Source organism: Nicotiana tabacum, chromosome 22, assembly GCF_000715075.1.
Source record: "Nicotiana tabacum cultivar K326 chromosome 22, ASM71507v2, whole genome shotgun sequence".
Taxonomy (NCBI): Eukaryota; Viridiplantae; Streptophyta; class Magnoliopsida; order Solanales; family Solanaceae; genus Nicotiana; species Nicotiana tabacum.
The window spans coordinates 173198460-173226440 of NC_134101.1; the positions used below are offsets into that span (position 1 = coordinate 173198460).

Genomic DNA, 27981 nt, shown 5'->3' on the forward strand with positions numbered 1-27981 from the left:
GGATCTCAACCGTTGGATCAACCGAAATCGATGGCTTGGATCTAAGGGTTTAGGGGAAACGGTGTCGTTTCAACTAATGGGGGTTTGGGTTGGTCCGGGTGGAAACGGGTCGGGTTCTGTTCGTGGGTATGAGAAATGTGATCTTGGCCGTTGATCAATCTGAGATCAACGGCCCAGATCAACCTGGATCAATACAACGTCGTTTTGACACCCTGGGTATCAGCTGGTGTTGGACCGGGCAGGCCTGGTTTGGACGTTGTTTGTTTTGGGCCAATTTTAATAAATTGGCCCAATCCGGAAGAAGAAAGGGTCTTTTTCTTTTTTTTTATTATTATTTTTTTTATTATAAAATACAAAACTAAGTAAAATTAAATTAAAATAAACACCTAATACAATTATTTGCACACACATTAAAATAATTCAAAACAGGTAAAATTAAACAAAACAAAATCACGGACAAAGTTGCCTGTTTATGCTTTTCTATTTAACAACCATGTTACGGTTCAGATTATGCATGACCCACACATTTTGTATTTTGTTTTAAATAAATAAATAAATAAAAACGGGCAAAAGTCACAAATAAATCAACAAAGTGCCGTACAGAAATCCAAAATTGTACAGCAGGACCAATTTTTATTCTTTTGGAGCGACTGTCGCGCAAAACAAAAATCACGTGCTCACACTTAGTATCTTCTCATTGTTGTCATCTTCATCCCTGTGATCTTTCAAGTCAAGTGAGCCCTCCATAAGTCAGGTTTCATTTGGAACTGCGATAACGTGAACCACATTTAAAGTGAGCTAGGAATATGAACTTATCTGAATGGTCGGAGATTATTGTATGAGCTTTTATCTCCTTTAACGATATCCAAAATATTACTTGAAGAAAAATAATATTAAAATCTAGCCAAATTATAACCATGAAGGCAACTTAAGGAAAAAAGGACCAGATATCACATAAGTTAAACATTATAACTTTTCATAATAGAAATATGCCACTTCACAGAAGCCAAGGTTGTAAGCACAAACAAAGAGCATAAATATCAAACAGAGCTTCTTTCACACATGTAACATAATTTGGTTGACATTGGAGTAGAGTTTCTAAGCAATGTTATGGTGTCGCATGATGACTTCATTATCTGGCATAAAAGAGAAGTTGTGGGAACTTTTTGAAGCAGCAACAGCGCACTGCTGCTTTTCACCTTGCTCCTCCTCATCCAAAATAAATAGGCTATCTTTTTCAAACCACGAATGTGTAGGGCGAGACTTGGTATTACTCTTCCGAAGAGATGAATCTCTATTGGCAGCTCAAGAATCAGTGATGTTATCAAGTATAACAAACAGCAAGATGAAATCATTCTGAGTTACATAGGATTAGGTACAGATTTGTTCGGGTTCAGTACTTCATATCCAATATTCTAAAACCAGTAGTAGCTGAATTTGCACCCAAAAGCCACATGCAACTACAAATCCAGCACCATTTGCGATACTGTCAGTGAAAGTATAGAATAAATTGTAAATCCTCAAGCAGATTGAGGCAATGTTAGCAAGTATCAGATTTTCCTACTGTTTTACATAGAGGCCCTTGGCAATCTGTAGTCAATCACTAAAACTGGATTACCATCCAATGATTTTTAGCTGATGATCATATGAAAGCATAGGCAAATTTTCAATTGTAGATAACATAGTAAAATTAAGAGTAAGAGAATGAGAAGCCATGTAGTTGGCACTTGGATTACCGAGTTAACTAATTTGCCCAGTAACCTCATTTTGACATTTCTTTGCTTCATTTCTTGAGTTGAAAGCTATTGTGTCGGCAACTGGAATAAGAAAGAAAAAAGGTTACACAAAATACTTTATCAAAAGCAAGACATGGAAAAACATGTGCATACAGAATAATGAAGTACGGAAGGAACAGAAAACCTACAGGATCATCTTATGTCGAAAACATCAGCCCGCTGCCTTTTGAATGATTTCATCATAAACAATGTTACATGTAGAATGATCATCATCGCTTATTGGCGTAGGTGGTCGAATCAGCAACTTTACGCAGTTCGAACTTTTAGCTCTTGATAAAGTAACATAAAGTTGACCATGCGAAAATACAGGTTCCCGCAAATAAATTCCTACAAAATCTAATGTCTGACCCTATGCTTTATTTATAGTCATAACAAAGCACAATCTTATTGGAAATTGTATTCTCTTAAATGGAACGAGCATTTTTCATCCTGTGATGATAATAACGGTATTCTCGGTATAAATACATGCGTATTTTTGAAGTTACCTGTTGAAATCTTAGCACTTATCACATGGGTTTTAAAATCATAGCAGGTCAGTCGTATGTCATTACATAAACCTTCATATGGATTTAAGTTATGCAGTAACATAATCGGGCAATTCTCTTTCAAAGATAATTTATAAGGAGGCAAGCTTGGAGGATTTAAACTCTGTAATAAATTTTCAAATTGTGTTTGATTATTTAATTTAGTGGTTTCATCAATGACGATAAATGTTCTTAGTTTTCCTGGAAATTGGTCAATAAGCATGTCATTGATTTCATTGACAAAATCATTTTTTTTAGTCAAAATTACATGAGAATTTGTACAAAATGTGTTGGAGTAGAACAGATTCAAATCTGGATATGTTATTGTAAATAGCTTATCTAAAGATTCTCTTTCAGTTGTGAAAGGGATAACCAAAGAATCAAAAAATTTAATCTTGTTTGTTGAGCTAGCTTGTTCATATCCATTTCCAATTCTCATCAAATAATCACAAAATGGAGGATCTATTTTTGCTCTCATATTCTCAGACAATTGTAATTTTTCAAGTTCATACCAAATTCTAGAATATAACAAACTTTCATTGATGAAATCTTCTTTCTTTCCATTTCGCACAACAGGAAGAATTTGTCTAAAGTCACCTCCTAAGACAACAACTTTCCCACCAAATAAAACATTTGTATTCATGAGATCTTTTAGAAGAAAATCAAAAACTTCTAGCATTCTTTTATTTGCCATAGATACTTCATCCCATACAATCAATTTTTCATCTAGTATTAAACCTGCTAGTGCACTTTGTTTGCTAATGTTACAACTGGAATGTTCATCAATATTAATAGAAATTTTAAAGTGTGAGTGTGCAATACGTCCATCTGGGAGAATAGAAGCAACAACACCTGAAGTAGCTGTTGCCAAGGCTATATATCCCATAGATCGTACAGTTTGCCAGTAAAGCACGGTATAAAAATATTTTTCCAGTTCCTCCTGGACCATCGACAAAGAAAGCACCTGCTTTGTTCGAAAATATTCTATCAGTAATCACATTATATGCTGTCAGTTGTTTCTTGTTTAATCTCGTATGTAATAACACGTCTTCTTCACTTACAGTAATAGATTTTTCAAAATGAACTTCTTTTGCTTCTTTTGTTGTTGTTGAAGGCCGGATAGTTTCTGGGATGAGTTCATACTCATTCACATCGTGGCCCATCGAATGTAAAATGTCGTTGATATGATTCAAAGCTTGGTATCGTATTTGTTTTCTTTCATTAGTTTGCAGTACTTTATAGTCTTCAGTCATCGACTCTTCAAATTGCTCCCATAATTGTCTTGGATTAGTAGGATTACAATAGACTAATAATGTAGCAAATAAACGTCTTAAGCTGTATGACAGCTGATAACTTGCTGTTTCAGACATGCATTCTACCTAACTATTATTACCATGTAAAAATTCTCTTTTCTCCATTGACTCCCTGAAAGTACTAAAAGATTCTCCGTTTACTGTCAAAAGATCGTTATATGATTTCGGTCCACGCACATGCATTAGTAGTAATCTGAGATAATACCGTTCACCTTCTGTTGGATGACACGTTACGATTCGACCAATAGCAGAGCGTTGTTTTCGAAGTGCCCAGAATTTGTCACTGGAGGACCACACAAAATATTCAGGGAATTCCTTGTACAGTAAATTCAGCTCTATAGCATCTTCATCAGTTTGGTTCATATAGAAGAATTCTGTTAACATCATTTTTTTGATCATCAGATTGTTTACGATCGTATTTATATCAACATTGCTCTTGAAGGAAACAAATTGTTGGACTTCAAGATGTAGCTGAAGACGATAAACGCTTGGAGACATTTCACTAATGGAAAAACCAAAGAGATGCCATAAGGCTTCTGGAGGTGATACCCATCTGGCAGTCCGGTATTCTTTTACTTCATCTATCTCTATGTTTGCATCATTATTTTGCACACTGAATTCAATTTCGTCATGTCTTTTACAAATATACTTATAAAGATATTTCACGACTTTGATGTCAGAGCAAACTTCTACATTTATGTGACAATTATATTTGCCAAGTAAATATGAATTGTATGGAACAACCTAAGAGTTATCTAAATCTTGCCCTCTCACATGCACAACTTCCCCTGTGTTTCGTCTTCTGTATATAGGATATGAATCATTTCCTTTTGATGTTTGATCGACAAACTTTTGCGGGTATTTGAATTTGCAGAAACCTTTTTTCATACAATAATTTGTCGGGTTTAAACTACCACAAAGGCCGTGCATCATATGCTTAAGAACAAGTTTGCGCAATGTTGTCTATTACTATCTGGCAATTCTGCTTTAATTATATCATCATATGCCTCAGTTGTCAACAGTTTGTGCTCATTACTTAATATAATAAGAAAATGAGCATGGGGTAAGCCTCGTTTCTGAAATTCCACAGTATACATAAAAGCAGCAACTTTGCCAAAAATATTTCGTTTTAATATATCTATTTTCAGCTCTTCTATTTTGGCCTGAAACACTCGACTAATCAAATCAGGTCTATTTTGTTCCTCATCACTTGATGATAAATGTTCTTCTATTTCCATCCAAGATGGGTTACATGTCATGGTTATAAATAGATTAGGTTTCCCAAAATGTTGTACCAACGCAATAGCATCCATGTAACGTTGACGCATATCTCTAGGGCCGCCTATAAAGGAATTTGGTAGAAATGTTTGTTTTCCAATGTTGGAAGCATCCCTTTCACCAAGTTGTAATACATCAAGAAGTCCTTGTAGTACATTCATTCTAAACAAATCTTGATTGAATGAAATAAAATTTAATCTTTGTGTCTCCAATTTTATATACTCATCAATTGAATATTGATGAAATAATCTCCCTGTATGTAGAATTTCATCTTCATCATCATTTCTTATTTGGAGCTTATAACAATAGTATTCACGAACTGAACAACATCTCTTTTGTTTTTTCCTTGTTCAAGATTTTGAGCTTCCATATCAAGATATCCATCAACAGAGCTAAACTTTTTTATATTTGGAAATTGTTCAGATTTAAATAAGGTGCAATTTCTAGGAATATTTTCTGGGTCGCAAAGCTTTTTAATACCACAATGCCATCCGCCTTGGCCAAATGGAAATAATAACGGGTACTGTAAAGGATTATAACATTCAAAATAATAGTTTACTTTATGTGTGTTGTCGCTATGAGTATAAATCTGAACATGTGGTGCATGAGTAGCACCACTATCATTCTCATCAACCCATATTGCTGCAATCTCAATTGTAGTAGGCAAATTATATACTCGTTAATCCAATCCAGCATCACAACTCAATGCAATATGAAAGTTTTGCAAGTTTGGAATGGCTGTTAAAGATCGCAGAAAAATTGAGTATGGATTATCTTTTAGTATGTCCATCAGTTCTTTCACTATTAATTCATTTATTTTGTCGAAACAAGCCATTCTATTTCCAATCTCGTTGTCATTATCATAAAAGTACAGTTGTAAGTTTCTCAGCCTTCTCTCTTTAGGATATAAATCATCTATAAAGTGATATGTAAGCACGTAATTTTTGACCCGCGCAAATTTTAAAGTTAGTTTTAGTATTTTAATATTTTTAAAATATTCACTTGACTTTATTTTAATATAATTTTAATCTTTTTACTTTTAGTCCTAAGATATAAAAAAAGTAAAAAAAAACATAAATAGTTTTATTTATCATATTTATCGCTTTTCTATATTTTTATCTTTAGTTTAAGATCAACTCGTATATTTTTATTCATGGTGTCTTAATTTTATCATGACTTTAGCCTATTTTCTTTGCTTTTTTACTTTATTGATATAACATTTAAAAATACAAAAAAAAAGGTAGTTTCATTTTTAAATTTTATTTATATACTTAACTAAGTTTAATTAATATTTTGGTAAGATTTTTGAGTTTGTCTTTGTCCAACAAGAAAATTTGTAGGCCCAAAGGGTAGTTTAATTTAATTATTCTTAGCCCATTCTTCCCAACCCATTAGCCCATTTATGTGCAAGATTTAATCCTAGCCATTTATTTCCTTCTAATCCAATGGCCATCATCCCTTCCCACCTTCATATAAAATACCAATTATAGAAACCCTAACCCAGGTTTTCAACTCCTAATCTTGAAAAAGGGACCAGCCGCAAGCCACCCTCCATCGTCGGATCTCTCGCCGGAAAACACAGCCCCCCATCCATCGAGCAGCCACCCCCTCACACGACAATTCACAGCTTTGATCTCACAACACAAAATCGCCAACAAGCTCGCAGCCACCCCAAACGACCACCCCGTACACAGCCAAACGACCCCTGCTCCTTCATCTTCTTCTTCATTTTCATCCCGAAACTCGCCGGAAAACGACCCCTACCTCTCTCTCTCTCTCTCGTTTCTGTCTCACTTCCGTCGCCAACATACTCACCGAAAACGAGAGAGCAGCAGCTGCTCAGGAACGCACACACATGTAGAGTAGTAGGGGGACGGACAAAAGTGGAGGAGAGCCAGCCCATGAAACTCCATTGAAATCGTCTTTTGAAGCTCCATGAAAATTTACTAAAGAATAGCTCAAAAATACCAAAACAGATCCAACGTCCGTCGTCGACCAAAGAGGTTCGAATGATTTGAGGTTCGTCGAGGACGCCGGCGCAGTTCACTTTTTCAGTCAGCGTAAGCAGTAGGATTCTCTCGACGTTTATCTATTAACGTTATAAGTTTGTTCTCTGTGAGTTCCAATCCCTTTTCTCTTTTCTTAAATCCTTTAATTCTATTATATGATTATTTGTTGGTATGTTTCTATTGATGCTCTCTTTGAAGTAATCAAAGTTCGTATATGATTCATTAATGGGAAGGTGACATTTATCTTAATTAGTGTCTGGAATCTAATTTGATTGCCTTGATTGAATTGGACTATTTCATGAATCAAATAAGGGAGGAAGTTGAGTTAATTAGTCGAGTTGAATTAAAGGGGCCACGGAAGTGAAAGTTGAAAGATGACGGAATTGTGTTTAATGTGACTCGCTTTAATGTTTCAATTTAGTTATTGTTAGCTCTTTCATTGAACGTTAGGAGCATGCTTTAGGCCGACCACACTTGGGTAGGCATTCTTTAGGATTTGTTCGTTCGAGGCGAAAGGTCGTCCCTTTTAGTTAGTTAATTCATCAGGGGAATGCCCCGTAGAGTTTGTATATATATTTTTGTGTTCTTTATTAGAATGCCCCGAAGGATTTGTATATATATTTTTGTGTTCTTTTATCAGGGGTATGCCCCTAAGTGAATGTAATTGAAGGCCGTGACGGACATGGTAGAGTGAACATAGTGTAGGCTATTATTATTTTCTTGTTTAGTTTAATCTAGGTGGGGACGACCTCGAGCCTCTTGTGTGTTTATTTTTCTTTTGTGTTTTTCGCCTCAATTCGAATATTTTTAAAAGCCAACTTGATCATGTACGCAACCGTACTAGCTACGGGACTCGGGGAATGCCTAACACCTTCTCCCCGAGTCAAATGAATCCCCTTACCCTAATCTCTGGTGCGGACTTATGTTTTGGAGTCTAAAGTGTTTTAAAGGAAAAATTATTTTTTTTAAAAAAAACGGTGACCTGGCACACCGAAATCAATGTCAGGTGGCGATTCTGAGTTATTTCCTTTTAAACACAATGTTTTGTCACTTTTTTTAATTAAAAACCCTTTTGAGCTTTACAAATTTCTTTTATTTTTAAGAGGGTTAGTGAGTTTGTTAAAAAGGAGGTCTGACATCTCTGGCGACTCTGCTGGGGATTCGCAGATTCGAGCTAGTACTTGATCTTGATGGTTTTTAGGATATTCAGTTGAGGTTTTTATGTGTTTTGTTTGCTTTTTATTTTGTTTATATCGTTTTTATTTGCTAGTTGCTTATTTGTTTACAGTTTTTCCTTTATGTGTTACTGCTTTATAAACTGTCATCATGTGCATAACCATGGGTCTTCTTTCTGCAACAAGTCTCGGAGTACGCGTCGCGTGCACGAACTCTTTGTTGAGTCACCCTTAATTTAGGAGGAGGGGCCGTCGGATGTATGGAGTGGGTGGAAAGCTTGAGCAGCCACCATCTACCATACGCTCCCCCGAATTGCCTTGTTAGTGAACTCCAAACTTAGGTCAGCCTTTAGGTCATTTTTTTTTGCATCATGTCATTTAGACCTAACAGGGCTCGGTCCCAGGTACCGTGTCCCTTTGTAGGAAGCCTATCAAAATTTTGTCAAAATGGGTCCGTGGTCCAAAAAGACATTCAATCATCCATATGTGATACATGTTGCATCCTTTGAGGATAAAAAGGTCATTTGGCGGACCGATGCTTGGGAAAGAAGGGTGAAAGACAAAGAAAATAGGGTCCAGTTATATTTTTCTTTCACTACTTTTTTTTTTAAAAAAATGAAAATGAAAAATCCAATTTTTTTTTACATTTTCCCATTATTTTCCAAAAATTCAAAAAAAAAAAGAAGAAAAAAAAGAAGAAAATCCAAAAGATTTTACATTTTCCATCATTTTCCAAAAATTCAAAAAAAAGGAGAAAAGAAAATCCAAAAAGAGTTTACCTTTTCCATCATTTCTCAAAAAGACAAAAAATATGGTTTTTCCAAATTAGTTGCATTTTTTAAAAAAAAGGCTTTCTCCCATGACCAATCTTCCCGAACTATGCGAACCTGATTCTCGTCTTCTAGGGCGGGATACGTAGGAAACCCACATAGGGTACGGTCTTCCTATTAGGTCCTAGGTTCTTGGCTTCCGGGGTCGTAGTCAAATCTTGCATGTATAGCCATATTTGTCCACTTTGGTCGTTTTTGCAAAAATAGAAGTTTTCTCAAAGTAGTTTGTTATCTCGTCTTAGGATCTTGAGTCTACAATAAAGTTTCCTCTTAATTCTAAGGTTCATTCCTGTCAAATTTGCATGTCTAGCCACTTTTGGCCACATCGGCCATTCTTGCAAAATAGGGTTATTTTCGCAAGAGTGGCTCAATTACCCATGTCTTAGGATCTTGAGTTTATAACTCGGTGTCATATCACTTTAAGGTCCATCCATGTCATGTTTGCGTCCCTAGCCACATTTGGCCACATCGGCCATTTTTGCAAAAAAGGGTCCATTTCTGCAAAGTAATTTTTAAGACCATGATTGTCGGGATATTAGAGTCATGTAAGCTTTAAATGGAGTATTTCTCATGCATTAGGGGTCAACTTTGTCAAGTTTGCGCTAATAGCCACTTTCAGTCACTTAGGCCATTTTGCAAATATAGCCAAGTTGTGTCCTGCATTTGTCGACTAGGAAATGTGGTGGGGTCACGTAGTGTCCCGAGCCGCTAACCATGTTTGCTTCATTCAGGTATGGACCCGCTGATTCGATCCAAAGTGCTGATGGTAGTAAAGATTCCTAGGAAGTTGATCAAGTGGTGGAAAATGTTTTCATCGTTAAAGCAGCATGAGTTAATGCAGAAATTGGGCACCCTAACTTCCCTTCTTGATATCACACTCCGCCCAGACTTAGTGGAGGCGATGCTGACTTATTAGGATCCGCTAAATTTGATTTTCAGATTTGGAGAGTGTGAGATGACTCCTACCTTGGCGGAAATGTCTGGTCTCACTCGTTTAAGCTATATAGGCAAGGACATGATACTTCCCCGAGACCACTCTAGGACAAGATTCCTCAGCGACCTGGGCCTGAAAGATAATAAGCATTTAAAATGTCTCAAGCAATCCTGGATATCCTTGGATTATTTGTTTGCTAGATTTGGACCACAGGATAATTTTGATATCTTTTGGGATGAGTTCTGCACAACCAAGGCAAAGTGGCAAAGACGTCGCCTCGAAGCTTTCAGCCTTGCTTTGTTGGGATTATTGGGTTTTCCATTAGATGAGAGGCACATTAGCACCCGTCTACAGTCAGTGGTAATGGCACTATTTCATGAGAAGCAACGCAAAACCGTTACCGTTGTGCCGATGATCTTAGCAGAGTTGTACCGAGCCCTGAGTGAGGTTAAGGGAGGTGTCATATATTTTGAGGGAAGTAACCTTTCGCTATAGTTGTGGATGATGGAGCATTTGCACACCGCTTCCTTACTTTGTCCCATCGACCGTGCCTTGAGGGATCGGGTGGTATGCATCGAACGTAGGATGAAATCTCCTAAGTTTACGTACCCAGTAGGCGTCACAGCTTGGATTGAGTTCCTCGGTTTGAGGACAAATGGGAATGTTTTGTGGGCTTTCCTTTGGATGATATCTTGGTAGGGTGCCTCATGCAGCCTTTCCTGATGCTGCTAGGACTCAAGTGTGTCAAACCGTACACTCCCGTTAGGGTAATGCGACAATTGGGCAGAAGACAAGAGGAGCCTCCAATTTTGAATCTTCGGAGGCACATCATAAATTTTAGCAAAAAAGCGGCTGATGAAATCAAGTATGTGCAATACTGGAACAATGCAAAGAGGATGAAGAAAACTACATTAGTAGAGGACGTCGGCAAGCCCGAGTGTACTCAGGAGTACTTGATTTGGTTACAGTCCGTCCTGCTAGGGGTCAGCACCCCATTGCCAGCACAACTTAGGGGTCGGGCAGTTCAGACAGATGATTTTGAGGAGGCATCTGACCAAGATCCCTGGGATAAGCTTGAGTTGATAAAGTCTCAGTTAGCGGGATTGGCAGCAAACGTGGAGCAGCATGGCCAGTATTTGTTTAGGGTCGGCCTTCAGGATGCGGGGGCATACACCAGAGCCTTTATTCCCAGCATCGGTGTTTCTTTACGAGGCATGTTACAGAGTTTGAGCATGACGGACAGCCCAGGATCATCCCAGCTAGGAGCGTCGCATTCAGGAGCCTATTGAGGAGTTATTTTATTTAGGTGTTTTGAGATTTTCGTATGTTGTCTTTTACTTTCGTGTCTTGTCTAGAAGTACTGAGTCCTTTAGGTAGTGTCAGAGTCTGTCGTAGTGTAGTTGAGTCTGTCATGTCTTTCATTATCGTATTTCCCTTTGTATTTTAATGAAAATCCCAAAAAGATTTTGTTTTCAGTTTATTTTCCAGCACTTCTCTAGAAGTACGCTTGGTCTGATTCATGAGGGACATGATACATAGGCAACCTACATCGGGTTCGATAAAATCATTTTTGGTTCAAAATAAAAAGAGAAAGAAAAAGAAAAGAGTGATAAGAGGTGTTGGAAAAGAAAGAGAAGAAGGGATTGAAATGAGCAAATTGGGATGATGCCATATGACCCTGCGACCCTCAAAGCCATTTTAGAACCGTTAATCGTTACTAGGTGCATTGCATGTAAGGTGATATTATTATTTGATAAATGCTCTAACGTTAACATGGTGGTTTTGTGTTGTTGTCCGTTATTATCTCTATTAAGTTTCAGGAAGGTGGTTAGTTTGTTGGCATCATGGCAAGTCATCCATACAACACCCGATCAAAGCATCAAATAGTTATGGCTAGCAGGGAAATAGACACTGGAGTTGTAGACCCACCAAGGGAGATTGTTGAGCCGGAGTTGGAACTGCAAGAGGAGGTCCGGAGGTTGAGGCATCAGATGGCAGAAATGTATCAAGCCTGGATTAAGGGACACCCTCCACCCTCGTTCCCTACCAACTACACAGAAAACCCTGCTTCCATTCCACCACTCTCTCAATCCTAGATGCCAAATACCATTGATCTTTCCCCACAACACGCACCTGGCTTTACCCCTTACCACAATTACCCCGGCACTTCAGCCCAAACTGTTCATGCTCCGCCAGCCAAAACAACCTCATACCCTGCTCCGACATTTGCTCCTATTTTTGTACCCCCTCCACAAGCTACCCTCCACCGATCCTCTAATGAGCCCGCATTCCCCGCTACAGATGCCCACTACTATGCACCGGAGCCCAACTTCAAAGTCCCAGATCCTTACTCTTACACTCCCAAATTTGAGCCTCATGTTGAAACTGACAAACCACCCAAGAATGCAGAGCAAGAAGAGATGTTTAGGAAGGTATAGATTCTGGAGCAATCATTGAGAAATATGCAAGGGTTGGGAAACCAAGTGCGTGTGGCCTATAAGGATTTGTGTTTGTTACCCGATGTCCAATTGCCTACCGGGTTCAAGATGCCCAAGTTTGACTTGTATGACGGACACGGGGATCATATAGCTCATCTAAGAGGTTATTGCAGTAAAATGAGAGGCGCCAGGGGAAAAGATGAATTACTAATGGCATACTTCAGCCAAAGTCTGAGTGGGGCAGCTTTAGAATGGTACACCCGCCAGGACGCCAGCAGGTGGTACACCTGGGACGATATGGCTCAGGCCTTTGCCCGACACTTTCAGTACAATATAGACATTGTTCCAGACCGCCTATCTTTGACCAAGGTGGAAAAGAAACCCAGTGAAAGCTTTAGAGAATATGGGTTCTGATGGAGGGAGTAAGCTGCACGAGTCAATTCTCCGATGGAAGAAGACGAGATGGTTAAATATTTTCTTCAAGCCTTGGAGCCCACTTACTATGGCCACTTGATCTCAGCCATTGGTAAGTCTTTCAATGATGTGGTAAAGATGGGAGAAATGGTGGAAGAGGGGCTCAAGTCGAGTAAGATCATGAGCTATTCTGCTATAAAAGCAACCACCCAGGCAATCCAGAGTGGTACCGGAAGTTTGCTAGGCAAGAAGAAGAAGGAAGATGTTGCCATGTTTGTCTCCGGATCATGGCATGGCTAAAGGGGTTCACCTCATCAGTACATCCATCCTCGACCCCGACCCCAAGCCTACGCCCAAGCTCCATATAATCTACCTCAACATTAATTTTCCCCACAAAACCCCCAATACTCAGCCAGGCCATCCCAATATCTTGTTCACCACGTACAGTCATATGCTCAACCCACTCCTTACCCGCAATGGCATGCTCCAGCTCCGCAGAATATCTACCCAGCTTCACAAAATACCTATCCACCCCCGCAACCCTATCAAAACCCCACTAGTTCAAATTTTCTATCAAGGCCAGAGTATAGGAAAGAGAGGCAGCAGCGGAAACAAACTTTTACCCCACTTGGAGAGTCCTATGCTAGTCTGTTTCAAAGGTTAAGGCAGTTGGACGTCTTGAGGCCGATTGAGTCAAAGATACCAAATCCCCCTCCAAAAAACCTCGGTTATTCCCTAAGATGCGCCTATTGTTCTGATGCTCCAGGGCTTGACATAGAGAAGTGTTGGCATTTGAAACGGGCAATCCAGGAGCTCATTGATACAAACCAAATTATAGTCCAAAGCCTAGATGCGCCAAATATCAACAAAAGCCTTTTCTAGCCCATGCAGAGACGCACATGATTGAAATAGTTCACAAGGATGGGGAGCCCAAAAAGTCTTCTAAGTTCGTCATGATAATTCGGGCCAGTGAAAGCAATTTGGTTAAAGCTCCAGACTCTACCAAAGCAACGCCCTTGACAGTTGAAGGGATGACAGAAAAGCCGAGCTCACTCAATTTGAAACCACCAGTGTTGGTCGTGAAAGGGCTGTCGAAAGATATCGGGGCAAGGCCGGAAAGTTCAAAAGGGGTAGTACCAGGGATTTCAAGTAAGCCTGTCATAGTTGTGAAGGGGGCTCTTACTACCCCTATCATCATTAAACCAGTAACCCAGCTCCCAGTGGTGGATGCCAAGGCTGTTCTGTCGAATTATAAACAAGTGATAGTGACATACAAAGGAAAAGAAATAGAGGAAGAAGTCAATGAAACTGGAGGATTGACTCGTTCTGGGAGATGTTTCGCCCCAGAAGAATTAAGGAAAGCCAAGCCATTCAAGGATAGCCCAATGCTAGTAAAGAAATTGGTCGCTGAGGAAGAGGCTGAGGAGTTCCTGAAAAAGATAAGAGCGCAGGATTATTCCATTGTGGAGCAGTTAAGGAAAACACCAGCTCAGATTTCTCTTTTGTCTTTGTTGATACATTCAGATGAACATCGCAGGGTCTTGATGAAGATTTTAAATGAGGCACACGTTCCTGATAAGATCATAGTGAACCACTTGGAAAAGATAGCTAGCAAGATCTTCGAAGCAAATAGGATCACTTTCTCGGACGATGAAATTCCTATGGAGGGTACAGAAAACAATCGAGCTCTTTATCTCACAGTGAAGTGTGAAGATTCTGTTGTCTCAAGGGTTTTGGTTGATAATGGCTCTAGTGGGAATATTTGTCCCCTGTCTACTCTGCAAAAACTGAAGATTGGCACCGAAAGAATCCACTTGAACAGTGTGTGTGTTCGAGGCTTTGATGGGGGAGGTAAAGATTCTGTGGGAGATATAATGCTCGAATTGTCGATAGGGCCTGTTGATTGTACTATGGAATTCCAAGTGTTAGATGTGGCTGTCTCCTACAATTTGTTGTTAGGCAGGCCCTGGATACATGCTGCTAAGGCAATCCCATCTTCTCTGCACCAAATGGTGAAGTTTGAATGGGACACGTATGAAATAGTTGTGCACGGTGATGAGGACTTGTCAGCCTGTAATGATCAATTGTTCCGTTCATCGAAGCTGAAGATGATAAGGGACCTTGGGTCTATCAGACTTTCGAAACAGTGTCTCTTGAGAAAATTCCTGAAGGAAAATGCATTCCGGGTCCTAAGCTATCCTCCGCGTCCGTCATGGTTGCGAATGAAATGTTGAAGAATGGTTTTGTGCCGAGCAAGGGTCTGGTCTCATCTCTACAGGGTATTGTGCATCCAGTGCGCCCCAGTGGGAATCTTTGTATATTTGGTTTGGGATTCATGCCCACAGAGAAGGACGTGAAAAGGGTTAAAAATCTGAAACAGAAGGTATGGTCGCTCCCCAAGCCCGTCCCACACATCTCTAAGTCTTTTGTCAAGCCAGGGGCCGAAAAGCCTCCAACCTCCTTAATCCCAAAACCTGTGGTCGATGTTGATGAAGAGCTGATCAAGAGGTTCCAAAGTCTGTTCGAAGAGGTCAATATGGTAGAAGTTGGTGAAAGCTCTAGTAAAGCAGATGTGCAGCTCGTTGGCCCAAACGTGAAGCTTAGCAATTGTGAATCTACTCCTCTCCCCACCAGGAAGGAGTTTTGGTAGTTTGCTTTGTGTTCCTTTCTATTATCTGGGTTATTCCAGGGTTGTAATCCAGATTTTTAGTTTTTGCTTGTTTTGATGTTCAAACCCTTCTATCCTTTTATTTTCAATGAAATGCAATTTTCCGTTTTCCGTTATTCTTAATAGTGTTTTATTTTGTTCTTTTTTCTTTTGTACAGTTCTTTTTATGCTGGTTGCAGTGACATGACATGCATGAAGAGTTTTCAGTCGAGTCTTAAAAGCCAATCTAATTCCAAAATAACAATCCAAGAAGTAGAATATGATGATGAAATAGAATATGATGAAGAAGCAGCATTTGAGGAAATTAGTAAAGAGCTAAAACAATTTGAAGAAAAACCAAAGCCTAATTTGAGTGAGACCGAAACAATCAATTTAGGGGACCAGGATAATGTTAAGGAAACCAAGATAAGTGTGCATTTAGAACCGCAAGTTAAGGAGGAAATATAATCAAAACATTGTTTGAGTACAAAGATGTCTTTGCATGGTCATATGATGATATGCTAGGCCTGAGCACTGATCTGGTAGTTCATAAATTGCCAACTGATCCAGCATTCCCTCTTGTCAAGCAAAAGTTGCGAAAGTTCAAGACTGATATGAGTGTGAAGATCAAAGAAGAAATCACAAAGCAACTTACTGCAAAGGTCATTCGGGTCACTCGATATCCCACTTGGTTAGCCAATGTTGTGCCAGTACCAAAGAAGGATGGTAAGACCAGGGTCTGTGTTGATTACTGTGATCTTAACAAAGCAAGCCCAAAGGATGATTTTCCATTGCCGAACATTCACATTCTGATCGATAATTGTGCCAAGCATGAGATTGGGCCTTTTGTGGACTGTTACGCGGGATATCACCAGATCTTGATGGATGAGGAAGATGCAGAAAAAACAGTGTTCATCACGCCATGGGGAACATTTTGTTATCGGGTAATGCCATTTGGTTTGAAGAATGCTGGGACAACTTATATGAGGGCGATGACCACCATATTTCATGACATGATACACAGGGAGATTGAGGTTTATGTAGATGATGTGATCATAAAGTCAAAGAAGCAGTCTGACCATGTTAAGGATTTGAGGAAGTTTTTCCAAAGACTCCGCAGGTATAACCTCAAGATCAATCCAGCGAAATGTGCATTTGGTGTCCCGTCAGGGAAGTTGCTGGGATTCGTGGTTAGTAGATGCGGAATTGAGTTAGATCCATCGAAGATCAAAGCCATTCAAGAGTTACCACCGCCAAAGAATAAAACAGAGGTGATGAGTTTGCTTGGAAGGTTAAATTACATCAGCAGGTTTATTGCTCAACTTATGACAACCTGTGAGCCCATCTTTAAGCTACTGAAGAAGAATGTTGCGGTCAAGTGGACTGACGAATGTCAAGAAGCATTTGATAAGATTAAGAGGCACCTGTCGAATCCACCTGTACTGGTCCCACCAGAGCCTGGAAGACCTTTAATTCTCTATTTGACAGTCTTGGATAATTCCTTTGGTTGTGTATTGGGTCAACATGACATCACGGGAAAGAAGGAGCAAACAATCTATTATCTCAGTAAGAAGTTCACTCCCTATGAGGTTAAGTACACTCTGCTTGAGAGAACATGTTGCGCCCTGACTTGGGTGGCACAAAAGTTGAAGCATTATCTGTCGTCCTACACTACTTACCTCATTTCCCGCATGGATCCTCTAAAGTATATCTTTCAGAAGCCTATGCCCACGGGAAGACTGGCGAAGTGGCAGATTTTACTTACTGAGTTTGACATCATCTATGTGACTCGGACCGCGATGAAGGCCCAAGCCTTGGCCGACCACTTGGCCGAGAATCCGGTGGATAATGAATATGAGCCACTGAAGACTTATTTTCCTGATGAAGAGGTCATGTGTGTTGACGAGGCTGACCGAGATGAAAAGCCAGGTTGGAAACGCTTCTTTGATAGAGCTGCTAACATGAAGGGTGTCGGAGTAGGGGTTGTACTCATATCTGAAACAGGGCAACACTACCCTGTAACTGCCCAGCTTCGATTTCATTGCACCAATAATATGGCCGAGTACGAAACATGCATTCTAGGTTTGAGGTTAGTTGTAGACATGGGAGTCCAAGAAATACTGGTTTTGGGAGATTCAGATTTGCTGGTTTATCAGATTCAAGGAGAATGGGAGACTCGAGATTTGAAGCTCATACCATACTGACAGTGTCTGTATGATCTTTGTCAATGGTTCAGGTCGGTTGAATTTAGACATATTCCCAGGATTCATAATGAGATTGTTGATGCCTTGGCCACTCTGGCGTCAATGTTACATCATCCGGACAAGGTTTATGTCGACCCCTTGCACATCCAAGTTCATAATCAACATGTTTATTGTAATGTGGTGGAAGAGGAAATTGATGGCGAACCTTGGTTCCACGATGTCAAAGAATACATCAGGTTGGGGGTATATCCAGTACATGCTACAGGTGACCAAAAGAGAACTATTCGACGTCTGGCTAGTGGATTTTTCTTGAGTGGAGGAATCTTGTACAAGAGGACTCCGGATTTAGGACTACTGAGGTGCATAGACGCTAAAGAAGCTGCAACTATCATGGCCGAAGTGCATTCTGGAAATTGCGGGCCACACATGAACGGGTATGTCTTGGCAAAGAAGATACTTCGAGCAGGTTATTATTGGCTCACCATGGAACGGGACTGTATCAGTTTTGTTTGTAAGTGTCATCAATGCCAGGTACATGGTGATTTGATTCATTCTCCCCCATTTGAGTTACACACAATGTCTGCACCTTGACCCTTTGTTGCTTGGGGCATGGATGTCATTGCACTAGTTGAGCCGGCAGCTTCAAACAGGCATAAGTTTATTCTAGTGGCCATTGATTACTTTACCAAGTGGGTCGAAGCTGTAACTTTCAAGTCCGTGACCAAGAAGGAGGTGGTGGATTTTGTTCATTCAAATATCATTTGTCGGTTCGAAATTTCCAAGGTGATCATCACAGACAATGCTGCTAATCTCAACAGTCATTTGATGAAAGAGGTATGCCAACAATTCAAGATTATGCATCGGAACTCCACTCCGTATCGCCCCAAGGCAAATGGAGCTGTTGAGGCTGCTAACAAGAACATAAAGAAGATACTTCGTAAGATGGTTCAAGGTTCTAGGCAGTGGCATGAAAGGTTGCCTTTCGCCTTACTGGGTTATCGCACTACTGTTCGCACTTCAGTAGGTGCAACTCCTTATCTTCTGGTATATGGAACTGAGGCAGTTATACCTGCAGAAGTTGAGATCTCATCCCTTCGGATCGTTGCAGAAGCTGAAATTGATGATGATGAGTGGGTTAAAACCCGGCTGGAGCAGTTGAGTTTGATTGATGAGAAAAGGTTGGCTGCAGTATGTCATGGTCAATTGTATCAGAAGAGAATAGCAAGAGTATACAACAAAAAGGTGTGTCCTCGGAAATTCGAAGTGGGCCAGATGGTATTGAAACGCATCCTTCCTCATCAGGCTTAAGCTAAAGGCAAGTTCGCCCCAAACTGGCAGGGGCCGTTCATAGTGACAAGAGTGTTGCCCAATGGTGCTTTGTATTTAACAGACATAGAAGGCAAATGTGTAGATATGATTATTAATTCTGATGCAGTTAAAAAGTACTATGTATGATGTCTTTGCTTACCGTCAGTTGTATTTTGTACTTGGCATGTTCAAAGTTGAAATGACGAAGGCATTTTGTTCTGCTACCCAATCATTTTTTATCCTTTATATCCCTTTTGAGCCTTATTTATTTTCTTTCATACCCCTCTTTTGGAATCAGTAACAGATTAGAGAAGAAAAATGAAAAAAAAAGGAAAAGAAAAGAAAAGAAAAGCAACCAAAAAAAAGCAACTTCCTTTTGAACTACGTTCGACCTGATTCCTTTTAAGGATACGTAGGCAGCCTCACAGTTCGGTCCCATCAAAATAAAAATTAAAATTCCCCAGACTCAAAGAAACTGGGGCAGAAGTTTGGGTTTTCGAAAAGATTTGATTCCAAAAGTTGTAATTTTAACCCCTTTTCATCTTAAATTAGTTTGAGCCTTCATGCCACCCTTTCTTTCTAACCCTGTCCAAAAGCCTACATTACGGTCCAAAGAAAGACCTTCTAATCAATCTTTGAGGATGTCAGGTCAAGCGAGACAGAGGTATGATTTACATCATGGGTAACACTTTGATCATGGGCACAAATGAAAGTTGAAGAAATGAGAGAGTCTTATTGGTGAAAACCCTCACGGGCACCGTAAGGCGATGGTGAGCTGAGAGAAAATTTAAAATGAGAGAGTCTTATTGGTGAAAACCCTCGCGGGCACCATAAGGCGATGGTGAGTTGAGAGATGAACACATGAGAGAGGCTTGTTGGTGAAAAACCTTTGGGGCACTACAAGTCGAACGAGGCTCATGACTTTACAAAGAATTTGGATCGGTGAAAGCCCGATTTTGAAGTATGAAGACAAGACATGAACTGAAAGTATGATTGGTTGGACGGATTAGGCTGATCAATCCGAAATGCATGTCATGATCATTGGAGCTGGCTGCTTCCCTCAGATAAGTCTTCTTTTCTCATTCTTCTTCATATAGTCATCTGTGCTCAAAATTTTCCTTTGTTCCTTTTGTCAAAATTCATTTCACTCTATTCTTTGAGTCTATCTTTATGGGTCTCTTTTGAGTCAGACCTTGTTGAACCAGCAGGAAAGGATTTCAAAGCCTACTACCAGCTTCTAAATTGCACAAAGCGGAGTCCGGCCAGGCACATCACAATTGACTTGATTTAGAGTAAGCAGTATGGTGATAATTGAGGTTCAAGCAATCAAGGGAATCTTGAATTTTGAGAAAATACAAGGGTTCAACAACTTTCAAAATGAAAATACAATGCAACAAGTGAGTGTGAGAGATTCAGGTCATGTAGAGGTTTTGTGGTCCAGTTACAATCAAAAGGCCAAACAACTTCTTGCTAGCCCGAAGCAGCTAATCAGAATAAAGCATGGCAGTGGCGGAAGCAGACACTCAGCAAGGATGCCACAAACTAACCACCACATTTTCAAACTATCAAGATTTTATTTGTCTGAAATAGGGGCAAGAAAATTTGTTAATCCACAGGAACCTCCCATGAAAAAGGCATGGTTCGTGGAGCAAGAAATTCTGTTCAGATTCCTCCAAGATGAGAGCATGGCTCAGGTAAGTTCATTCTCAATTCTCAGGACCCTCCTGGATAATGGGATTTAATTTAAATTTTCAGGACCCTCCTGGATAATGGGATTTAATTTTAAAAAGTTATCAGGACCCTCCTGGATAATGGGATTTAGTTTTTAAATTCTCAGGACCCTCCTAGATAATGGGATTTAGTTTTTAAATTTTCAGGACCCTCCTGGATAATGGAATTTAATTTTAAAAAGTTCTCAGGACCCTCCTGGATAATGGGATTTAATTTAAATCTTCCAGGACCCTCCTGGATAATGAGATTTAGTTTTTAAATTTTTAGGACCCTCCTGGATAATGGGATTTAGTTTTTAAATTTTCAGGACCCTCCTGGATAATGGGATTTAATTTAAATCTTTCAGGACCCTCCTGGATAATGAGATTTAGTTTTTAAATTTTCAGGACCCTTCTGGATAATGGGATTTAATTTAAATTTTCAGGACCCTCCTGGATAATGAGATTTAATTTAAATCTTTCAGGATCTTCCCGGATAATGGGATTTGGTTTTTAAATTTTCAGGACCCTCCTGGATAATGGGATTTAGTTTTTAAATTTTTCAGGACCCTCTTGGATAATGGGACTTAGTTTTAAAGCTTTCAGGACCCTCCTGGATAATGGAATTTAGTTTTAAGTTTTAGAGGAGGTTTAATTCGAAGTTTTCAGGGCCCTCCTGGATAATGTGATTTAGCTTTTGAATTCTTAGAGCTCTATAGGTAACATGATCCGATTAACACTCACAAATATGCCCAGATCCCAAATTGGGCCAGAAAAATTTCTTTTGTTTTGTCTGTTTTGTTGCAATATCAGGCGCCCACCTGAATAACGAGGGAATACAATTCAAGTTTCTGGTAATCAGGCGCCCACCTGGATAACGAGGGAATACAATTCAAGTTGTTGGTAATCAGGCGCCCACCTGGATAATGAGGGAATACAATTCAAGTTGTTGGTAACCAGGCACCCACCTGGATAACGAGGGAAAACAGTTTCAAGTTTAGTAATCGGGCACCCACCTGGATAACAAGGGAATTCATTTCAGAATTACTTTTAATTCGCAAATTCAAGAAGCATCAGGAGCCCGCCTGAAGAATAGGATCCATTTTTCGTTCTCATGTTAAAGATCAAGTAGAGATTCACGGAAAATTCAAGACAAGAAGTAGATAGGACCTTGTATTTTTCTTTTACTTTTGCTGTAATTTTTTTTCTTTTATTTTTGATGTAATGGCCGGAACCGCGGACCAGAACCTCGGCGGCACTTCACTCGACTCTCCACCTCGGTACTCCATCATCCTTCTCACTTCTGAACTACACGTGGCCTGATTCCTTTATAGCCAAGGATATGTAGGCAGCTCAGATACCAGGGCTCGGTCACAATCTTTTTAGCCACCTTTATTTCCTTTTGAATAAGCGTCGGGTCATAAATCAATTACGTTGCTTATTGTTCTTTGCTCCGAAAACTCTTCGTGTTTCCAAGCAAAGAGGGGCAGCTGTAAGCACGTAATTTTTGACCCGCACAAATTTTAAAGTTAGTTTTAGTATTTTAATATTTTTAAAATATTTACTTGACTTTATTTTAATATAATTTTAATCATTTTACTTTTAGTCTTAAGATATAAAAAAAGCAAAAAAATAATAAATATAAATAGTTTTATTTATCGTGTTTATCGCTTTTCTATATTTTTATCTTTAGTTTAAGATCAACTCGTATATTTTTATTCATGGTGTCTTAATTTTATCATGACTTTAGCCTATTTTCTTTGCTTTTTACTTTATTGATATAACATGTAAAAATACAAAAATGGGTAGTTTCATTTTTAAATTTTATTTATATACTTAACTAAGTTTAATTAATATTTTGGTAAGATTTTTGAGTTTGTCTTTGTCCAACAAGAAAATTTGTAGGCCCAAAAGGTAGTTTAATTTAATTATTCTTAGCCCATTAGCCCATTTATGTGCAAGATTTAATCCTAGCCATTTATTTCCTTCTAATCCAATGGCCATCATCCCTTCCCACCTTCATATAAAATACCAATTATAGAAACCCTAACCCAGGTTTTCAACTCCTAATCTTGAAAAAGGGACCAGCCGCAAGCCACCCTCCATCGTCGGATCTCTCGCCGGAAAACACAGCCCCCCATCCATCGAGCAGCCACCCCCTCACACAACAATTCACAGCTTTTATCTCACAACACAAAATCGCCAACAAGCTCGCAGCCACCCCAAACGACCACCCCGTACACAGCCAAACGACCCCTGCTCCTTCATCATCTTCTTCTTCATCTTTAAATCGAAACTCGCTGGAAAACGACCCCTACCTCTCTCTCTCTCTCTCTCTCTCTCTCTCTCGTTTCTATCTCACTTCCGTCACCAACATACTCACTAGAAATGAGAGAGCAGCAGCTGCTCAGGAACGCACACACATGTAGAGTAGTAGGGGGACGGACAAAAGTAGAGGAGAGCCAGTCCATGAAACTCCATTGAAATCGCCTTTTGAAGCTCCATGAAAATTTACTAAAGAACAGCTCAAAAATACCAAAACAGATCTAACGTCCGTCGTCGACCAAACAGGTTCGAATGAGTTGAGTTTCGTCGAGGACGCCGGCGCAGTTCACTTTTCTAGTCAGCGTAAGCAGTAGGATTCTCTCGACGTTTATCTGTTAACGTTATAAGTTTGTTCTCTGTGAGTTCCAATCCCTTTTCTCTTTTCTTAAATCCTTTAATTCTATTATGTGATTATTTGTTGGTATGTTTCTATTGATGCTCTCTTTGAAGTAATCAAAGTTCGTATATGATTCATTAATGGGAATGTGACATTTATCTTAATTAGTGTCTAGAATCTAATTTGCTTGCCGTGATTGAATTGGACTATTTCATGAATCAATTAAGGGAGGAAGTTGAGTTAATTAGCCGAGTTGAATTAAAGGGGCCACGAAAGTGAAAGTTGAAAGATGACGGAATTGTGTTTAATGTGACTCACTTTAATGTTTCTATTTAGTTATTGTTAGCTCTTTCATTGAACGTTAGGAGCATGCTTTAGGCCGACCACACCTGGGTAGGCATTCTTTAGGATTTGTTCGTTCGAGGCGAAAGGTCGTCCCTTTTAGTTAGTTAATTCATCAGGGGAATGCCCCGTAGGGTTTGTATATATATATATATTTTGTGTTCTTTTATCAGGGGTATGCCCCTAAGTGAATGTAATTGAAGGCCGTGACGGACATGGTAGAGTGAACATAGTATAGGATATTATTATTTTATTGTTTAGTTTAATCTATTTGGGGACGATCTCGAGCCTCTTGTGTGTTTATTTTTCTTTTTCTGTGTTTTTCGCCTCAATTCGAATATTTTTAAAAGCCAACTTGATCATGTACGCAACCGTACTAGCTACGAGACTCGGGGAATGCCTAACACCTTCTCCCCGAGTCAAATGAATCCCCTTACCCTAATCTCTGGTGCGGACTTATGTTTTGGAGTCTAAAGTGTTTTAAAGGAAAAATTATTTTTTTTTAAAAAAAAACGGTGACCTGGCACACCGAAATCAATGTCAGGTGGCGACTCTGAGTTATTTCCTTTTAAACACAATGTTTTTCACTTTTTTTAATTAAAAACCCTTTTGAGCTTTACAAATTTCTTTTATTTTTAAGAGGGTTAGTGAGTTTGTTAAAAAGGGGGTGTGACATGATACATTTTTCCCTGAACTCTAAATGTATATATATCACGATTTTTCTTGGCTAAATCTTTGTCATAAGTAGCACCAAGTGAGGTAAAAGCAAACAGATTGTTATATGTTCTAATGCATATCTGAAAGTGCTTGGATTTTGCACAAATTCCTGTATATAAATTTCTCAGTCTAGGTGCCATTCTCTCAGAAGTTAACTTAACTGAACCGCGGCCACAACAAAATCCAGGTGATTCATATTGAAATTTTTTTGCGAAGCAGAATTTACAGTTCGAAACTTTTTTTAACGGCACATAATCAGGGAATAATCGCATAATATTAGTCATATTTCTCTTATTCTTTACGTGACCTGCATATATCAAACAACCTTAAGGAATAGAAAAGAAGAAAAAAGGAACAATAGAGTTAAAGTGTTTTGTTGATACTAACCATCGAGCAGAACTATTTCAGTAGTTGGAGCACTTGATTTACCTAAAGTACTTGATGTCGAACCTGGTTCAAGATAGTTGCCAATTAAATATTTGCGCATAGTAAACGAAGAAAAATAAATGGTCATAACAGATTTATAGGCTTACCCTTTTCAAAAATAGAAATAGGATGAATCACATTTTTCCATTTGTCAAGCACATTTAGAGGCGTAAAAATCTCATGATCAGTTGCAACTGCAATAAAATATAATTTGTAAACATAGAGATTGCAGGAGAGTAACCACTGCGCATACACACTCATACAGAAGACACATATGCGAGGAAATAAGGAATAATGAATTTGATATTCTAACCTATTTTTGAAATAGAACAAGAGCCTCTAATAATAACATCACCCTGAATTGCAGACATTGATTCAGCAAGATTGACAGATTTTCTACTTCCAAGAAGACGATTAGTTGTTGCCTCTCTCTTTTTGAGGCGGCGTTGCAGTAGAAGTGCGTTCTTTTTAGCCGTGTCCATGTCATGATATAGTTCATGCCACTTCGCATTCTTATCGCGATTTTCTGTTGTTATGCAAGGTTGTTTTCTTTTTTGTTGACGATCCATTCACGAAGAAATTTAAGTTTTATAAGTGTCAGCCAATCACTTTTGCAACTTTTTATTAGTTTGAAACAAAGATAAAAGACCATACATGAACATTGGCGTACATTATTTTCTTCAAATATTTAAAAAGGAACAACAGATAACACTTAGTATACTATAAATACATGAAAGCAAAACATAAAGAGTAAAGTCATGTAATTTCAAGGCTGCACCTTTTTTCAATAAGAATTTTATAAAAATATTATACAAAAGAAAATGGAGAGAAATAAAGCATCCACAGATTTTTCATAACGGTAAAAAAAAAATCTAAGTAAGAGCCCAAATAAGGCAAAACCATAAGAGTCAGCCATTCTATTGGCACAACATAAGCCAAAGATTGTTGACGGTTGACCAAAAAACCTAACTCAGCTTGTCATCAATTGATCATCCGCTATTTAGATATACTTAATACGAACAATAAGCTTCATACATATTGTACCCTGCATAATTTCCAAAACGATGAAGAGAAATGTAAATAAGAGTCAAATAAGGCGAAAGCATAACAACCAGCTTTGCCTTTGGTGCAACAAAGCAGTAGACTATGAAGCAAATAAAACTAACAAGTTCAATCTTTAACTACAATCAGAAATGAAAAAATAAATCAAATCTTTAACTATACCCAGGGAAAAATACCAAAAAATTAATCAATAACTAGACTATAAAGCAAATAATACCAAAAAGTTCAATCTAAGTACAACCAGAACTGAAAAAATAAATTAAATATTTAACTACACCCAGGGAAAAAACACCAAAAAATTAATCAATAGCTAGACTATGAAGCAAATAAAACAAAAAAGTTCAGACTTTAAGGTTTTAACTCTACCCAGAAAAACACACACACAAGCACAAAGTTCCATCTTTACCTATGTTCAGAAACAAAAGCGAAAAAAGAAAGATCAATGAAAACAGAATATAAGCTATAGAGGGTATCGTGCTACGACGTTGTTCAGCACCGACGGCAAGAACAAAGGCGATGAGATGAAAGGCAATCACTATTACAAATATAGGAATAGAGACCCCCATTACTACTGAGCCAAATTCAAGAACTGATTCTTCACTTTGTTTTTCCACTACTTTTTAATGTTTCACCTCAATCTACTTTTATTTATTTTTAATAATAAGAAGCATGATCTATTGATCAGTGACAACAAAATTTTATATATATCCACAAAATCACATCAGAAATGGGACAAATCCATTTTCCACAAAACCCCAGAATACTTCTACAGACAACTATAAGAACTATGCATATAACAGTTGAAGACATGACACATCCTTTATAAAGATATATAATACATAAAATATATTGTCACCAGTTAAGCATATTGTCAAGCGCTTTCGCTACATCAAAGTTCTCCTTTGTTTAAATAAAATATCATTAGGTACTCTATTCTTTATAGCCACCACAATGCATCAGAGAGCTCATACAATAACGGTAAATACACAGATTTTAGGATTGGCTACATCAAACACAGTAACATAATATGCAAGATCGATTAGTGGTTAATAGTTTATTTTTACAATAAAAATGCAAATAAAGAACAAGGAATGCATAAATAGTGACAATCAACTAAACTTATTTACCTCTAATACAGTAATACTATTTTATGAACCATATACTAAATACAGATATGTGCTCTTTACCATACATCGAAGAAATGAAAGCCATGGACAAACCCAAAATTTTCTCAAATTTGTCCTTGTCTTTCATCTCTGGTTCCAAAAGGTAAAATCATTCCAACATCTTTAAAAGCATAAACAGATACATCAAGATCACTGAACCCGCCAAACGCTTCAAGAACAACATCAGCAAATATACTCAAAGGGGTTAAGTGAGTAATTGTGGGAATTGAATTCGACCCAACTGAAATGGGAAACAACTCCAAATATCCCAGTTTTTTCTGGACGAATGACAAAGAATGATGGACGAATAATTTAATCAGCTTAAACAATTTATATGCAACAGCTATTTCAAAAATCAAGAAAACAAGAAACTAAAACTCACCTTATAACTGTACAATCAAGGCGAATTAACTGTCCAAGAAGAGAGAAGACTAAAAGAAACAAGGAAAATTGGAAGAGCAGATAAGCAGTGATGGAAATTTTGAAGAAGAAATAAAGTGTAGAGAAATTGGGAGGAAACAGAGTGTAGATATGATTGTTTGGGCGGTGTAAAGTAACGTGTCAAAACTAAAGTAGGATTAACACCTGAATTTTACCAAAGTATTCGCAGTTTTTCCAAAATATCCCCGGACGACCCCAAGCTCCTCAAACTGTCGCTTATTTGTTTTTCCAAAATACCCCCGGACGACCCAAGCTCCTCAAACTGTCGCTTATTAATAAGGGGAATATCATACTGAATGTAGTTAAATTGCACATTTCTTTTTGTCTTTTCTCTCTATTCTTTTCATAGTTTGCATCATAAGGTTGCCTTATAGAGAATTAACTATACTTGTTCATAAATTTTGTAAGAAAAGATTCGATTGGTCTCTGAAGATTGACGTCTTTTTCAAAATAAATTGCACCCAATACCACAACATTCATAGCAATTTTCGAGTACATATCTGATTTTTACCATAAATTTGGAAAGACATTTTAAATTTAAAAATCGAGACAATATTATAATTAGCCAAGAAGTAATCGAGAAACG

The 27981-nt window shown here is 38.5% G+C and overlaps 1 protein-coding gene across 10 annotated transcripts; it reads right to left on the reverse strand.

The window, feature by feature from the left end:
- Window positions 1–552: 552 nt before the first annotated feature.
- LOC107777225 (uncharacterized) lies at window positions 553–27906 on the reverse strand. Of its 10 annotated transcripts, none has more exons than XM_075244769.1 (6): window positions 27337–27781; window positions 25040–25771; window positions 24834–24920; window positions 24688–24750; window positions 1737–1817; window positions 553–767 (listed from the first exon to the last, which is right to left on the reverse strand). In XM_075244769.1, the coding sequence occupies exons 2-5, from the start codon at window positions 25293–25295 to the stop codon at window positions 1741–1743; spliced, it is 483 nt and encodes a 160-aa protein (XP_075100870.1). In that variant the 5' UTR covers window positions 25296–25771; window positions 27337–27781; the 3' UTR covers window positions 553–767; window positions 1737–1740. The 10 variants fall into 10 exon arrangements, 6 of the variants coding, with proteins under 6 accessions (XP_075100870.1, XP_075100871.1, XP_075100875.1 ...); XM_075244770.1 differs by lacking the exon at window positions 553–767 and adding an exon at window positions 782–1486; XM_075244774.1 differs by lacking the exon at window positions 553–767 and having other exon boundaries at window positions 782–1817; window positions 27551–27906.
- Window positions 27907–27981: the final 75 nt, after the last annotated feature.